At 39.6% G+C, this 17,452-nt stretch overlaps 1 protein-coding gene across 1 annotated transcript; it reads right to left on the minus strand.

Moving 5' to 3' along the window:
* Window positions 1-1,605: 1,605 nt before the first annotated feature.
* Window positions 1,606-16,802, minus strand: LOC131679061 (uncharacterized). Its single transcript, XM_058959612.1, has 6 exons — window positions 16,482-16,802; window positions 16,300-16,415; window positions 15,974-16,236; window positions 15,628-15,909; window positions 1,976-2,228; window positions 1,606-1,906 (listed from the first exon to the last, which is right to left on the minus strand). The coding sequence occupies exons 1-6, from the start codon at window positions 16,523-16,525 to the stop codon at window positions 1,734-1,736; spliced, it is 1,131 nt and encodes a 376-aa protein (XP_058815595.1). The 5' UTR covers window positions 16,526-16,802; the 3' UTR covers window positions 1,606-1,733.
* Between the last annotated feature and the right edge of the window lie 650 nt (window positions 16,803-17,452).

Genomic DNA, 17,452 nt, shown 5'->3' on the forward strand with positions numbered 1-17,452 from the left:
GGTGTAACAAAAGGAGAAGGCGCACTCGATTTGGAGTCTACTTTTGCAGTTAGTGATTCAAATCCTGAGCGCATTTTTTCTATTTCCGTTTGCATGGATTGAATAGCGGTAGGCAAATTTGTCGTCGAATCTGGTCATCAATTTGTGAAAGTGCGCATTAGAGAAAAGAAGAGCACAACCGTCGCACATCCAAAATACGTTGTTTTTGTAATTCCTCGTCTGGTCCAACAAAAGACCATCAACATTGGCACAAACTGCATGAAAGGTTACACCGCAGTAGCCCTTACATATTACTGCCTCTTTATCTTTCACGATCTTCTGGCAGCGGTGACAAATTATGATGGTAATAATGCCACTGAATGACGTTGATAATGACGATGATAATGGTGGGCAACTATCACTTCTACTCAGTGCTGTAGTAAATATTGAAACACCAGCCAACAGCGACTTAAACACACAACACTTTATGTTGATAGCACAGCAAGAGGTCACGATAACGAATTGGAAGTAAAACTAGTATTCAACAACGCAAATTACATAAACAAATCAGTAAAAATCTGTACGCGTAGTATGAAAACAATAATCGTTAACAACCGTGTTGCCAAGACATTACATTTGATAAGTATATATAAGTGCAGTGTTTGTGCATTGGATATAGAACAAAGCGCTGCGTTTTCTATGACTTACCTCTATTCTTTCATTCGATAACAGCGCACTTTCAAATTTTATGATAGACACATTCATTGGTTTTGATAGGTTTACGCGAATTGCATTACCCGCTGTCACGGTGCTCGTGCCTTGCACACAATATTTAAGGGGTTATATATGTTGAGGTCGGCCAAAAAATCGAAATTTTTTATTCTTCTATCGTAAAGCTCAGGTTCTTAAGAATTATAACTCAAATGTTTATAGAGATCGGAGCAGTGGACCAAAGGTATAGCGTTTTTCATCTTGCTTCCTTATGGAGGTGTTGCTTATACTTGAAATTTTAAACGCGATTATCTCGAATTCATGTTTCCCAAAAGCGTCTTTGCGGTGACTACGGTAGCCGGAAAATTTTTCAACCAATCTCAATTTTTTTTTGACTTGTTCGTAATTTAACTGCCGTGTCCTTGAACGATTCCATTTTTTCGTCAAATTTTCATATTATTGTTAAGGATTTTTTAATAATTTTTTTCAGGTGAAAATAGTGATTTTTTTTTGGAAAAATCGTCCCCGTTTTCAAAAAGAAGAATTTTTTTTATCGATCGTTCAAGGACACCACAGGTACATATACTAATGATTTTTTTTTAGTTTGATGGTTTCTGTTGAGCTGTTGGATTGGAATCGTAGTCACGGTAAACCTCTTTGAAAAAACGCGTTTTACGGAAATTACGGAAATTAGGGAAATATTTTTTTTTTTATTTTCTCAAGTGGATTTTGCAAATTGGACATTGTACTACGCTAAACGTATAACAAGTATTTCATAAAAATATGGCCACATACCTTTATAAAAATTCAAACTTTTCCCTTTTCTCCCGCATTTCAACATATATAACCCCTTAATATTGTAACTTTCAAAGCTTATTATAACTTAAATGGTACAAGGCAATCACGAAAGAAATATAACTTTTCAGAAAAGATTTATTGCCCAAAAAAAGTTTTTAAAGAACATCAAAATGATGTTAACTTTAACTTAAACCTGTATAGAAACAACACTACTGATATTAACGCTGCAAAACAACAGCCCAATTCTAGATGGGAAGCTTTGACCGTTCCCTTCGACAAACGCAAATCGTCCGAAGAACTTTGGCCAACACTGTCAATGAAAGAAACAGAAGTGGCACAGAAATGACGACCAAGTAGGAGATCAGTTGATGAAAGCGATTAGTGGTCCAGAGAACCGTGTAGCGTAGTGTGGTGTCATCTGAGGAAAATTTAAAAAAGAAATATGAATCAGTATTTGCAAGAAGATCTTTTCTATAGACAAACTTACCTATGACAGCGAAACCGTAACCGATGTCCGGTACCCCCATCCGATAGGAGCTGGTCGGTATCACAATCTCGAGCAGTTCCTGTGTGTCCCGGTGGTAGCGTAGATCGAAACTATGCACCTTGTAGGCTGTCTTTTTATCGCCACTCAGTGGCATGTACGAAGCGGACTGAAGATGATTGCGGTGTATTCGGACAACACGGGAGGAGTGCAGGTGGCCGGAAAATATTACGTTTGGTTTAAGTCTTCCTATTGCCTGGAAATAATTAACACACATTACTACAATTAAAATAAATCGGTGTTTGGTTTCAATAAATTAAACTAAAGTCCCATCGCTTGAAAATATACTGCGATATTAAGTTTTGGGTACAAATTTTTTTCATTATTTGAGTCGGTAATCTTTTAAGGTTTTACAAAATGTAAAAAATGTTATCAAGACGTTTAAGATGCATCAGACAGCCAAACGGAGTCATGGTAGCGGTAGGAAATGTGGCACTGCATGACCACGGTAGTTTTGAGCCAATTCAAGTCAATCCAACATTTCGATTCAAGTTTCAATTTTTCGAAATAATTTCATGATCTGCTACTGTTAAAGCTCTTAACACCTTTTCATTGGTGACATCTAGCCATACATCAAGAAAAGAAAGGTGGTTATTTTTGCTTTACAATCTCCTGACACGACTTTCCATTTCTTATATCTTCTGTAATTTATGTCTTTTCCTCCGTACTATTGTAGTGTTCACTTTGCGTCGAGCTCAATGGATGCTTAAGTGAACTCTCCTGAAAAAGAATCTGCCGATGATAAAATGGTTGTCGAACAAGTTCGTCATCGAAGACTCCAACTTCCTACTAAAATCATATGTATTGATCTAACTAGGACCATACTCCATTTTCTTTATAATCGAAGAGCTAGTATTTTGAAGATTTGGACAATTTGCTCAGCATTTCAATATATTACTATTGTAATATCCAACCAAAAGTAAGCAAATGGCATTACCGGCGACAAATATTTTATAAAAGACTACCTCACCCACGCGCCCACCCACAATGCTGAGATCGACGGTGTGGTCATCGATTCGGGCTTGTCTGGTTTAGATCTACTAAAGGACGGGGTATCAAGGACCCCTTGCTCCAGTGACTGAAGATTTTGAATGACAAAAGCCTGGTGTGGCAAGTGAGCAGAGAATCGTTACGATAACTCTTGCATTGCTGAAAAGCGTGTCTACTGTGGGAGAGTCGTGGAGCAATGTGAATCATGTTCATGATATCAACAGTTTTATCATTATATTCGAAATTTCTTTTATACTACACTACGAGCTTAAACGTGTCTTAACGCTATCTTGATGACATTTTTCTTGCAGCGTGTTTTAACTCTGTAGTGTGAACATATTATTAGTCTTGTCGTATTGTTATGTTTAGGTTACCATGGGATTTTTTATTCGGAACAACGTGACAGTATGAACTGGATCACAAAAGTGTGACTGTTCGCGGTATCTTGTTGTGTGAACTGTATCACGAACACGACTCGCGTCTCTATAATGTATTTTGGTACCTAGCCCAGTTTTCGTTTTCTGAAACAAACAAACCGCCCATTCATCCATGCAGATTTTCATTCGTCTCCGATTATTACACGAAGCGAACGTGCAGCATCGAATCAAGCGTATCAAAATAGGCCCTGGCACAATGTTATCGATGATAATTGTTATTTTATATGCTTTACCGGCGAAGGAGAGAAGCGTGCAGGCATTGTTAACTCGGACTAAATGCGAAATGAACAGCTGTGCTGCAGAAACTCGATAGCTGGTATATACGAGAAACCGAAAATATGAAGGTTCTATTTCTGAGAATTAATTGGCTTTAGGAAGAACTCACATCAGCATATTAACGATCTTTCAAAAATAATAGATCAGTGACATGAACGGCAGATCCAGGCTGGCCAAGATATCACGAATATGGACATTGAGTGATCTAGCTCGGACTTTAAAGGAATCTCCTGACCAAACAACACGCTCAATGTCATGGTAACCCTTGCCATACACGCACAGCTCACTATCAGTGGTCCCAATATGAAAGAGATGTACATAGTGTGTATAGTAGAGTCACAGGAAAAAAAGACTCCTATCGGCCCATTCCTGAGTCGCCGCTAGGTGGCACCGTACACATCGTATTTACACTGTAAGTGAAAATAAGAAAGATCATTTAATTGCCAACAACTTTGTCGAAGACTACTAGTGAATTCGGCTTTGTTAAAAGAAGTTATGAAACTTTTAACGAAATGATGTCTGAGTCCGTTTTTCATGGGGCCTAGCAGTGCATGGTTGTGTATCAGTACATGATTCACACGAACTAAACATTTTTGTGAGATAACGGTTAGGTTTAGGTCAATAGTATGTTCAGAAGATTTATAGTAAGTAATACGAGTTATGTTTTGGTTAGAAAATGTTAGTTCCACATTTCACCGCATAGAGGGCGCCAACACTAACTTTTCAACGGAAAGAGATAAAGATTAGGTGTTTTCCACAAAGTTGTAGAACATGCATTTTTAAATAATTCTTCCGAACATATCGATATTCTATCTCACTTCTATGAAAAGTTAGTATTGGCGCCCTCTATGCGGTCACAGGTGGAACTAAAAATTTCCAACCAAAACATAACTCGTATTTTGTACTATAATTCTTCTGAACATACTATTCAGCTAAATCTAACCATTATCTCACAAAAATGTATAGTTGGTGGGAATCGAGTACCGATACACAACCATGCTCTGTTAGGCCCCATGCAAAACTGACTCAGACAGCACTTCGTTAAAAGTGTAATAACTTCTTTTAACAAAGCCGGATTCACTAGCAGTCTTCAACAAAGTTGTAGGCAATTAAATGATCTTTCTTATTTTCACTTACAGTGATGATATGATGGATACAATGCCACCTAGCGGCGAAAATGGGAGTTAGTGGGTTTTCTCCATGTAAATTGTCGAAAAATCCCATAAAAATTTCAGGCACGTTGGTCCGGTAGCTAGACTTGTCCGATTTGCTTCAAATTTGGAGCAAGCACTCCTGGTGGACTAGGAATCGACTCAGGGGTGGGCCGAATGCGTTTCCAAAATTCATCATTTTCCTGGGCACTCTAGTGTATAGCCAGCGAACGTAGATGATCCGGACTCCTCCAAAAATTCTCTTTCATGCACGTGTATTCTATTTAGAAAGTGTAATCTGAATGTGGCTGAAATACACTGAAGGGATATCCCAGAAATGGAATTCAATCTCGGGCAATACGCAAACAACGCTACTGTATTCGTTCCACGTTGATAATATGAGTCAATTTGCGGCTGAACCGAAACAGTAGCTCCCATATTCAGTTACAGAGAGTATAGTTATTTGATATAACCTTGGTAAACACCCTGCCAAGATCAAATCAATGTACGAATAAAATTAACTCCTTGGTGACATTTAGTCTATCGATACCGGATGTATCCTCTTCAAATGCATTATGAATCGAACTACCCTTTAGGTACTTAAATGTGAAACTTCAGCGATCATTCTATCCACTATTAGAAGCTGAAGTTGAGCTGAACCACGCTTCATTGAAAACCAGCTCAATTTCTTCTTGGAGAACTCAATACGCGAATTTGCACCCAGAGTGCAAAAATATTCAAAGATATCTTGCATTGTTTTTTTTTTTTGCAAATCTGTAACTCTGTACTATGTATCTGTACCACGGCTTGTGGGAACAACAAATTATACGACTAGTTATTTAAAATTATACGAATAGTTACTTAGAATGGACGGTTAAGTTTATTCGAGATAACAATTTCTACAGAATCGCATGATCCTTTATTGGCCACGAATACACAAATCAGTTACTCTTTAGGGCGTATGCTAGTTGGATTTTCGCGGCGTAGGAAAATCATTCGTACCCTAACGAAAGGCAAATTGACTTTTGATAATAAGCCGTTAACCTTCATCAAATTGTCTGGGCGTAGTGTATGCAATCGACCGATACGAATTGTGGTCGAAAGCTGGTTATGAATAACAATCAAAGTTTCTTGTCTGCAGTCCCGTGGACCAACGCTCCTCTGCAAAAATCAGTGTATGAATTCAACTGTCGACTCTTCGTCGGATCAGCAAATACTTCAAAAATTGAGTTTGATTCTGTCTGACCCAAGAGTATTATTTTCGCATGACTCTAGTGTATCTAGGAATTCATCGTTAAATGTGAGTTAATTATGTAGTTCGTCGGAGACATGGCACGCACAATTTTCTGCATATAAACGGTACATTGGCATACCTTTCTTGGAAAGTCTAAAGTTTATCGCATTGAATTACCTTGTGTGTTCGAAAAAAAACTAGTTCGAAAAAATGCAATCATCGTTGTGTTGGCATGACGGTTTCTGCCTAAGATTATGTACCAATTTTGAGCAAAAATGACTAACCTATTTCTCGAGTACGGGATCTACACCAACGGCATCCAGATTCACAACTGTACAGAGCTTTAGTTGTTTTCCTTTTCCTGCAAACTAGCTACATGCCCTGCCAACTGTAGTCTGCCGCACTTTATAGGCCTTGCATGTTTGCATACCAGTTGATATTGTGCCTTGCAGGATAATCGCTTATATGCGATTATATGAAAGCTCAATTGAGATAGGCGCGCGACAGCCGCCTATATAAATTTATAGACAGCTTTTTCCTTGAAGCTTTCGAAAAGCACACAGCTGGCAGAAAAAAAGCTCCACTGAAATCTGCATGCGGAGCAACTGCGGCTATATTTGATGCGCCTTTCAGACGCCCGCTATGTGAGATTTTATTATAAGCGCGACAATAATCTATTTCTTTCAACTACCGCATCTCATATCCGAACAGAGCAACGGGGTGTACCAGCAATATGTATGGAGAAAGTTTTGTGCGTGTCCGCAGGCTCCAATTTTCAGTTGAATGCGCAAATCGTATAAAATGCCATTTATAGCCGCAAACCGCTTTTTATCTCACGGTTGTATTCGTTATTACATGTCGATATCACTAATGTCACTAGTCTTCCAAGGTATATGAACTCGTCGACAAGCTATTAGGTTCTTTACTGACACACTTTCACTTTTCTTGACAGTTCGATTGTACTGTTTACATGGACTTAGAAAAATTTGTAGACGACTAGATTCGCTCGAAGCAAATCGTAAAGAATTTTTCTAAGGCCATGTAAACAGTACAAGCAAACTGTCAAAAATGAACACTGAGTTCGTTTGTGACGTCACCGTAAAGTATTCAATTGCCGCGTGAATTTCTATCTCGGAACCAACACCGTGCTGGCGACCTGGTTCTCTATCAACTACAATTTATTTTCAGTCTACTTTCTACTTCTGCCCAAGTCCAAGTGAACCAAGTGAACAACAACTAGCAACCTCTCGATCTAGTGTGCGTTGTCTCGAGAACAAAAAGACATTTAGTTTATTCTTGCCATCATGAGTAAAGTTGACGAAAAAACTCTGCTCCGACCCAACACAGCGGTCGTTGACTTTAAATTTTGTTCAATACTGTTGAGTTTTCGTGAAGTGGATTCCTTGCTGAATGTAAAGATGCAGCTTAGGCTCAAGGAGGTTATATATCTAGGAGGTTATCTTCGCAAAGTAGTACTCATAATTCAACACGTTAGCCAAAGCCGAATCCTTCGTTTTGCAGAACAACTGCCACGTGCTTCAGCTGGAAGTGATAAAGTTGGAATTAAGATCCCCGTGTATATAGAAAAAGATTATGTAGATGTAAAGCAACATGACCTATCACCACGTACCCCTCTTGATTTAATTGCAGATTACATTACATTACATTACGCAATACGGAGAAGTAGAATCCGTTACACCTGATAAGTGGAGAAATTTCTTCCCAGGTACACCTAACGGTGTTTTTGTGATGAGGATTGCGGATCGAAAGACCTATCCCCTCTCACTTGACTATAAAACTCAAAATCCACGAAGCTACTACTAACCAAACAACGTTTTTTTGAGGGACAAACTCCTACGTGTAAGTATTTCAATCAGACAGCGCACCACGGGCAACCTTGCGCGGAAGATACAGAGGAGAATGCATCTCTACCGATTGCCAGTGCATCCACGGCAAATCAGCCCAAAAAGACTTTTCAATACCAATACCTGAGCCACAAACGGTTGCCAAATTTGTCGCAGCTATTCAGTCCATATTGACAACAGCAAAAGCAGCATCCAGTACCCCGAAAACCACCGTAAGCAATATCGGCGAAGAAGATAATAACAATGACGACGCATTTACATTGGTCACCCGTAAGTGTAAGAAGCAGGAAAGAACATCTGATCGCGAGCACCAAGACACTTTTACGATGATGACCTTGACGTGAAGGACAGGAGAGAATTAAATGATCCCCATGACGCAGTAGGCTGTGAAAGATCTCCGCTCGCAATCAAAAGTTACGCGCACGAGATCCAACGACCAATCAATAATATTTGTTTTTATTTCTATATTTTACATATTATAAACACATGAATGATCAACGGCTCAGTTAAGCTACCACTATGAGCCGTGTCAAATAAACGAAATAAAAAAAATAGCAATTTATTTTATTTTGCCAGAGTTTATACTCAAATCGATATTGGCAGCCCCTCTTTTAAAAGGCACAAATGCCTCTTTCACAACTCTACGGTCGACTCCAATGGTGTCTAGTCACCCAGAAAGGGGTCATGCATAAATGACGTAGCATTTTAGGGGGTAGGGGGGGTACACCAAATTTGTGATGAAGTGTGACGAGGGGGAGGGTAGGGTCAGAAGTTGTGCGACGTAGCATTAAGTTTTAATTTTTTGGCGGGCATCAAAACCCATTAATTAGAGAAAAAAATTTAATGTTCCTCCATTCCTAAGTTGATTTTCACGCGGTTTTTTCATTTTGTAAATTTTACTGTTCGCGGAATGGCAGGCTCGCAAAGAAAATGATAGATTTTTCATGCGGATTTAAATTTCCACATTAGTTAGCTAATATTGCTAACTAGTAGACTTATTTTAATAGCTGAATTGAATTTTCTTTCGGATTCAATCAAAGAAAATTTAGTAATTTAGTTGAGCTTATGCTTCCTAAAATCGTTGGCAGCTGCAGGATTGTGAACTTTTCTTCGTGCTTTATGACATGTAAAATTCTAAACAAAACTATCCACACTATATATGTCATGAAATGGGCTTCTTTTGTAGGCAATTTGCTGTTACAATGAAAATGTCGATAAAAGTCGTCAAACATTTTGTAAGGACATATATTTAAAAGAATTGAAAAACATATGAAATTTTTTCATCTCCCGGTCGCGTTGCGTGGGGGGGGGGGGTTAGAGATATGCTACGTCATTTACAAGGGGGAGGTTAGAATTTTGTGACCAAATGCTACGAGGGGGGAGGGAGGGGTCGAAAATCGCCAGAAAAAAGCTACGTCATTTGTGTACGGCCCCAAACCAAGAAGCATGCGAGATTTTTTAATGATAGTGTCATTCTTTTGCACAGCAGTTCTTGGAATCGCACTTTCAAGCACTCTTGAACAACAAATCAGGAAGTGCATTGCTCAGCTTCAATACAGCAAGCGTCACCAACGAGTCGGATGTCTAATAGCTAAAGATGTGACTTGTTTTTAACCCAAACTATTCAATTTGTCGGGAAGTAATGTTCAAGAATTATCTGGTTCCACAACTGATTTTATTGCACTGAATAATGGACTGCCTTGAAATACACAAAGAGATGATAAGTTCACAAGTTGTATTCACAAAATACGGGGTAAGTCTCTAAAGAGCAACTATTAAAATCGAGAGCCAGTACTTTGTTCTATTGGTTTGCATTCCTGTAAAAAGTTCAATCTTGAAATTCCGGATATAATTATAGATGGATAACTCAATACCGATATCCTAACAACTTCTTCGAACCTGTTCAAAGGGTTTGGAGTTGGTTTCAGTAACTCCACAACTTTTAGCAAGATTTTCTGGGTCCACAAAATATCCCAACGTTTGTTTCACCTTCAGTCTTCTATCATATAATACTATTTCAGACTTTTCCGATGCGAAATATCTGTTGAGTTAATCGGTGATCTATCACACTAACGTTAGAAATGTAATAAAGTTTAGTTGTAGGATCCGATAGTATTTTACGAATCTGTTTATCATTGAAGAAATTATCCACGTTTTCAAGCCAGAGTTTATATTGGCTCAAAGGTACCAATAGCATTCCCCATTTACTTCATGGAAGAAATCCCTCTTCGTCCATTATAGGAATTCTCGTTGCTCTGTACTCCAAATGAACGAACTTTACGAACTTTAATTAAATTGTTTTAAATTGAATACCAGTCAAATTTTGTAGAAATACCATTCGGAATTCTCATCTATTCCTGCTCAAATGCATCAACCGATTACGGTTCGATTGGTTTCGGAATTCAAGTGAACAAAACATGCATGATTGTTTATCGGATGCCATGAAATGAAAAATGAACAAATCTTGAGTGATTTAAAAAATCAAATACGTATTATTTTTACAAAACTTCCGTAGCATTCTGAAGAAATTTTGAAAATTCCGTAGATTTCACGAGTTAAGTGGAAAGATCCTTAGAAAAGATAGTAATCCGTAGATCTACGGAAAAATCCGTATGGTTGGCCACCCTGCATTGAACCTTATGAAATGAATAATGATGATGGAGGTCCTAATAGTTTTCTTATATCTGCTGCTCACACCTATTACTAGTCGCTTGCAACTGAACATAACTATATGATATTTCATGAAAAAAACTCAAATTTTGTGAAATAGATCACGTGAAAATTTCATGATCATGGTACATGAAATTGAAAATGATTTGGGATATCTTCTAAATATCACAAGCACTCAAGATAAATCGTGAATCATGTACTAGGAATATTTTACGATTCCGTGAACTATCTCACGAGTACGAAGGGTCAGTAGTGGTTACTATAATACTAGCAACTAGTAAACTTGTTTACGAATACATGAAACTTATTTCATGGTTTTGTAAACTATTTCACGAGTACTAATTCGCTAGGAATTATGATTCACTTCACGTATACATGAATAAAACATTATGATTTTGGAAACTATTTAACCAGCACGGATATTGAATCGTGGCTAATATATTAGTAATCATAAACTAGCTCAAAATGATGGAAAGGATTCATGAATAATATTTCGAGTTTCGTGAAATACGCGAAAATACGTCTTGATTTTGTGATCTAATTCACAAACACGAAAACCGGATCATGTTCATAATGTAATAAATCTTTAATCAGCACACGTCGTATAGTCTGACTCTGATTTATGTTCCTAAATCTATGAATAAAAGCCCGAGTCAACCTTTGATTGTATGAACAATGTTCATAAAGTTGTGAACTAGTTCACGTATAGAAAATGGATTTGGTAATGTCATAGCAGAAACCGTGACTGAAGTTCATAGGCGGCTCCAGCCGGTTGGGAAAGGGGGGCACAAGGCTGTCCCAAAAAAATTGATGTTCAATATTTTTTTCGCCATGATTAAAAGGTTCTATAATTAATATAAGGATTTTTTGAAAAAAAAACTTTTAAATGGGATTTATTCTCTAAGGTCCACAGAAAAATAAAAAAATATTTTGAAAATAATTGGGCTTTGAAAAGGTTGCGAAAACCACTTATATACGACAATTTTGCTCAAAAATGACCTTTTTTCATAAATCGCATTTGCGGAACCCCTAGATGATTTTTCAGAAACTTGATTTGTTCTCCAAAAGTGCTTAAAATATGCTTGTCTTTCATTATAGGGTTGAGCACCATGGCTTTTCGAACATCGTTTTTTGGGACAGCCTAGGGCACACCTTTCTGACAAAAAAAATGTCAAATTTTGGAATGTTACTTCGTAACGTAAAACTATTCTTTTTTCACTACTAATCGTCAGGGAGTTCATTTCGCCACTGATTTTGCGCAATCGGTCAGGATACAATGGGTGATATGAAGGGTTTCACTATAGCAGGTCTGTTAGCGTCACACTTTACAGAAAAGCGAAATAATATTCTGATATTAGCTTCAGATTTAAATATTAATTTAATTTTAGGATATGATTAACAAATAGCATTTCAAAGTTTGTTCTCGTTTTGTTGCGCTTTTTTGTTTATTTGTTTTTCCTCGGCAAAACATCAAATTGAAATACTTGCTCAACAAAAAATTTCAACATCTCAATGATTTTTCGATTTACTTTTACTGATTTCACAATAGAAGTTCTGTTTGATTTCATGGGACAATTTTCTGACCCAACACAACATATAAATTCTGCACCCTTGAATCGTGTACAGCAGTGTACCCATATTGCTTCCTAGTCACACAAGGTTGTTGCTAAACTGAGAAGGAACACGAAGATCTGGGTATCATTTTTTTTAAACAAATGCTTTGCAGTCAGTGGACGTCTATTCGGCCGAATTCATCCTTTAAATTGGCATCCTTTGCATTTAACTGATTTGGGCGAATTCCACGTTCCACAAAAAGCAGATTTTCGTAAAATTTAGACAATTGACTATAATTGACTGAAATCCAATATCTTAATGCCTTTAAAGGATTAGAGTTCCTCGGGCTCAATCTCAGTTGAAATGCCGATAGATTTCACTCAAGGAAGTCACTTAGGACAATTGATTTTAGGTTTATTCGCGGAAAATCCGTCTTCGAGGAGGCTACAAATGCGAATAAATAACCTAACAGTAGGTCCAAACAAAAGAAACTGGTCAGAACCCGGGCCCGTTAGTGGTACGGCCATGTGCTGACGAAATTTGATGGATGTGTCCTGATCGACGATGAAATTTATGCGAAAACCAATTTCAAATAAATCCCGGGGTTCACTGCCCACATTTTTATTAGGAAGCGTCTTTGTTTTAATAAAAACTAGTATCCCGACAACCTTATGATGGTGGTTCGTCGGTGCTACACAGCATAGTCCCCGCCGGTGGAGATAGCCTACCTCGGCAGAGTTCCCCGAACAAAGAATATCTCCCGAAACCGTTGACGGACGCGTTATTCTTGCTTCCAGGCAGTCCGGCACAATGCCGAGATTTGTGCGGCGATTCCAGGTGGAGGATTGCGTCCGGTTCACTGCTGCCCCGAAGATTTAAGCCGGGGATTCCCTACGGACTACTTGGAGTAGTCCCCGACGATGGATCTTTCCTACTCCTATGAAGAGTTCCCCGGCAGTGGAAGATTTTCCGAAACCGATACTACCCAGGCATATGCCGCGGTCGGTCCTGCGATTCTAGGTGGAGCGTTGACTTCCAGTTCGCTAACGCCCCGACGACCTTTTGCCAGTGCTACTTCTCGATCTACTCGAGCCAATCCCGGGCGGTGGGCCTAGCCTACTCCGAAGGAGAAATTTGTCGACGTCGAAAGTTCCCTTGAAACCGTTATCTCGATTCTGGTTGGTTGAGTACCGAGGTCAATCCTGCGATTCCGGAAGATGACTTTCGGTTCTCATATGCCCCGACGATTTATCGTCGACGATACGTGCGCTCAGTCTAGTCCCCCGTGGTGGATCTAGTCTACTTCGGTCGCGTCTGCTGGTCTCCTATATCTCTCTTCACCAGACTGACTTTTCGAGTGCCAAGGTCGGTCCGGCGATTCCAGTTGGAGTGTAACTTTCGGTTCATCGGTGCCTTGACGACCCGAAGCCGTGAACTGCTACGTTGTTGGTCGTTTCTCCTTTCACCATCTTTGTTGCAATGCTGACATGATCTGAACATTTTTTTTTCTCACATTCTTTGGGCAATATTGTTCATGCTAACGTCCTCACCGACAATGGTTCTCATTTCGTTTTGCTCGTGCTCGAATCGCGGGCATTCGAAGACCACGTTCTCAGGCGTTTCTTCTGCATCACCGCAAGCGATGCAGTACGGCGATCTCGCGTGGCCGAACCATGCCCAGCCAAGACAAGAATGTGCCATGTGGAAGTTCACTTCATCGTGCGCTCTGTTCATCCACACCCACAAGCATAGACTTAGTCGATGTGTCCATCTACCGTTTACAGCGTTATCCCGCTGATGTTGCTACTTGCTTAAGGTATCAGCTCGGGCTTGTTTATGGATTCCTCTTGTGCCTCGATCTCTATAACACTCGCTATATTCTTTGAACAGAAGGTTTATGGGAATTATTCCAGCTATCACGTAGGCTGCCTCTGACGAGATAACTTGATACGCGCTAGACACCCGCATGGCCATCAGCCTGAACGTGCTATTCAGCCGAGATGAGTTCCTCTTCGTCTGCAGTTCCCTCACCCATACAGATCCTGAAAGTAGTCGCATTTTACTGCTGCTGATCGCCGAATTGTTGGGCATGATCCATGATAGTGCCGAGATCACTCTTACGGCTCTCCCGCATACGTGGTCGGTGTGGCTATTACAGCTTAGTCGGTCGTCTATCATCATTCCCAGTTGTCTAACTTCCTGCGCTGAGTTGATGGTACTCTCTCCAACCGAAATTCTGCACTGCCCTGTCGTTGCTTATCAACACCTTCTCAGTTTTGTGGTAAGCTAACGTCAGCTTCTTCATGCGCATCCAATCTTCCACAACATCTATTGCCTTTATTGCGAGTACTTCTACTTCCTCTAGTGATTCGTCGATCACTAAGAGCACCACGTCGCCGCAAAATCGACAATCTTCACGCCCCTAGGGAGGTTGCGTCGTACATAGCATTGCAAAGAGTTGGGCCGAGTATGAAACCCTGTGGATCGCCTGCTGTTACACTTATTTTTCCCACTTAGGTATTATGTTTACCTATACTGCGCCATTCTACTGATGAGTGTGTCATTTAACTTTAGTTATCACCGGATACATTTCTGGAAGCGATGGCATTTTGATTCTCGTCAAGCTTTAACTCTAGATTAGATATATTCTAAAGAAACGTGACGCGCGCGAGACAGGACACAGCTTACTATAGATGGGCAACAACCAGCCCGTCGAGATTCCCGGATTTTCGTTACCGGTATTACCCTAGTAGAAACTGTACTTTGCTTGTTATTAGCCAAAATTAGAAATTACTTTTGTTACCAAATTTAATTCATTGTCTTTTACTTAGTCAAAAAAGTGTTATAAAGAACAAAACGAACTGATCACCTTGTTGATCACTTCTAAAATATTAGCATGTTGAAATAGGAAAATGGAAATATCTTTTCACCAAAACGGTTTCTGGTCGAATAGGGGGGCAAGTGCCCCTCGTGCCCCTCCCTGGAGCCGCCAGTGCTGAAGTTCACAAAACAAAAACTTCCTCTAATAAAAGCGATCTTTACTATGCTATATTTCACCCTAAAGAGAAAAATTGGGTAAACACCAAAATTTCTCACAAAAAAAAACATGATTTTTGTTCATAGTCCTGTTTTTGTGACGTAAAAACATGGCATTTTTTCCTCGCATTATCTGCAACGTTACAGCATAAAGTTTAGTTTTCAATTTGATATTAGGCTTTGCTCGGATAACGTGAGAGGTGATGATGCCACAATTTAGCAATATTTCGATTTTCCAATTTGGGCCTGAAGCTGAGTCAGTGACGATGCATTCTTTTCGACCCTTAACACTTTGCAAATACTGCCTTTGCCTCAGTTTAACAAAAGTCACTGCGGTGTTTGCAAATTCAGAAACAAAATAACCCATCAGTATCGTACTTACATCATAAGTAAATGAGCCTGGTGTACTCAGAAATGGCATGTGGCTTAGAAATATCCTGATATACTGGTCGGACACGTCCGCCCCATCGCCGTTCGCCGAAAGTCGAGGATCGTTCATTGGCATCTCGTGGGTAATTCTGTTCACGTTGTAGATGGTAACATTCTCGTTGATAATCCATGCCGGCTTTTCGCTAAAATACTGCCGAAATCGTCGCACTATCGAAGGTTTCACTTCCTCACCCGCTTCGCCACCGATATCGTTATCGCCCGGTACGTAAATGGTCTATCGTTTGTTAAAAATTGCATCAAAATATAATTGAAATATGTTGCACCGTTAAATCACTCACCTTAGCAGTGGGATGTGTAGGAAAGATCGCTCCGAAGCGCTCGTAATACTCTTTGAAGTACGCCTCATTGGAGGTGGTACCCTCGTCCATCAGATCTCCGAGAAAACAAATGACGTCCGGTCTCACGTGTTCGATGGCTTTCTCATAGTACCACGCCAGGTACCGATCCGAATCGTAATTTGCGATTCCGGCATAGAAATGAGTGTCAAAGGATTTGCCCAGAATCTGCGGATCCCCAACCAGCAATATTCGCAGGCAGTTTTCTGTGAAAGGACGAATTGTGTTTTCATCTATTTATGTAATAATTCAACCGATCCTTCTACTACCTCTCTTACAGTAAATATTCGACCACTTGAACTTTTGAAGAATGTAAATGAACACCTCGTTGTACAGGATAAGTATTATGAGCACCATGCAATAGATGCGCCATACCGGGTGCAGTCTGGAATCGCATTAATCTAATTAATCGACTATTTATAGACCACCAGGATGACCTGCCAAACCACACCTCATGAATTTCTTTCTCATTCTGGACAGTGAAGTTCTACCCATCGTCACCCTGGACCTCGCAAATGGCCCGTCATACTTCGTATCCAGAGGCCACAGATCACACCAAATTGTGTGATATCTAGTCCTGTAAAAAGCACGAATCGATTGTAGCAAATAGTGGTAGGTAGCTAGACCGTATCGAAACTGAATGTGTAAACAAACAAATCGTCAAGTGGCTTGTCCGATGTTGACTGCAGTGACTGGCCTGTCGTGTTGGTTATGTGTGTGGCGGGATAAATGGCAGCTGATCTCAGTTTATGCTGTACTATCACTGGCGTCGTAACCGAGCAGAAAGTGCATAAACTCACCAACACTATAGATGGGAGCATGCTTGTTTGAGGAAAGGACCGAAAAGGTGTGCTCAAAAACATGCTACCATGTCGGTAGAGTGGCAGTCAAGCAACGGTAGTCACACATACCAAAAACCAGTGAGATTGGTGTGAAGAAATAGCGAACGAGTAATGAGTAATGAAAACGATGTTTGATGAGCAGCTAATTTACAGTTCACCTAGCACTATAGGTGCAATCTTCGTGCTAATGTTTTTAACGAACGATTTTTACAATCATTTGAAGTAGATGATTTTTCATATTTCTTCTCGGTAATCAATAACAATATTGAGCGAATAAACATAAACGATAAACATGCTAGTGTTCAAATAATCGGAATTTTCCTGACTAAGAAACTCGGATTTTATCTTAATATTGGCTCGATGCAGTAGGGTGAAATGATTATGTTATATGCCCGGTTAAAATGCGATCGTTTTGAATTACACTCAGGTTTTTTTTTACGCGGGGGATACGAGCCGCGTAAATGAAAACCGCGTAAATGAAAACCGCGTAAATTTCAAAATCCGCGTAAATGAAAACCGCGTAAATTTCAAAATCCGCGTAAATGAAAACCGCGTAAATTTCAAAAACCGCGTAAATGAA

The sequence above is a fragment of the Topomyia yanbarensis genome, chromosome 2 (genome assembly GCF_030247195.1).
Source record: "Topomyia yanbarensis strain Yona2022 chromosome 2, ASM3024719v1, whole genome shotgun sequence".
Classification (NCBI taxonomy): Eukaryota; Metazoa; Arthropoda; class Insecta; order Diptera; family Culicidae; genus Topomyia; species Topomyia yanbarensis.

Bases quoted from the DNA above. Each gene is read 5' to 3' on its own strand.
- LOC131679061 (XM_058959612.1), bottom strand. From the start codon at position 16,525: ATGGGTAGAACTTCACTGTCCAGAATGAGAAAGAAATTCATGAG. The intron at 16,416-16,481 runs GTGTGGTTTGGC...ATGCGATTCCAG, and splicing joins ATGAGAAAGAAATTCATGAG to ACTGCACCCGGTATGGCGCA. The intron at 16,237-16,299 runs GTAGTAGAAGGA...GTCCTTTCACAG, and splicing joins GAATATTTACTGTAAGAGAG to AAAACTGCCTGCGAATATTG.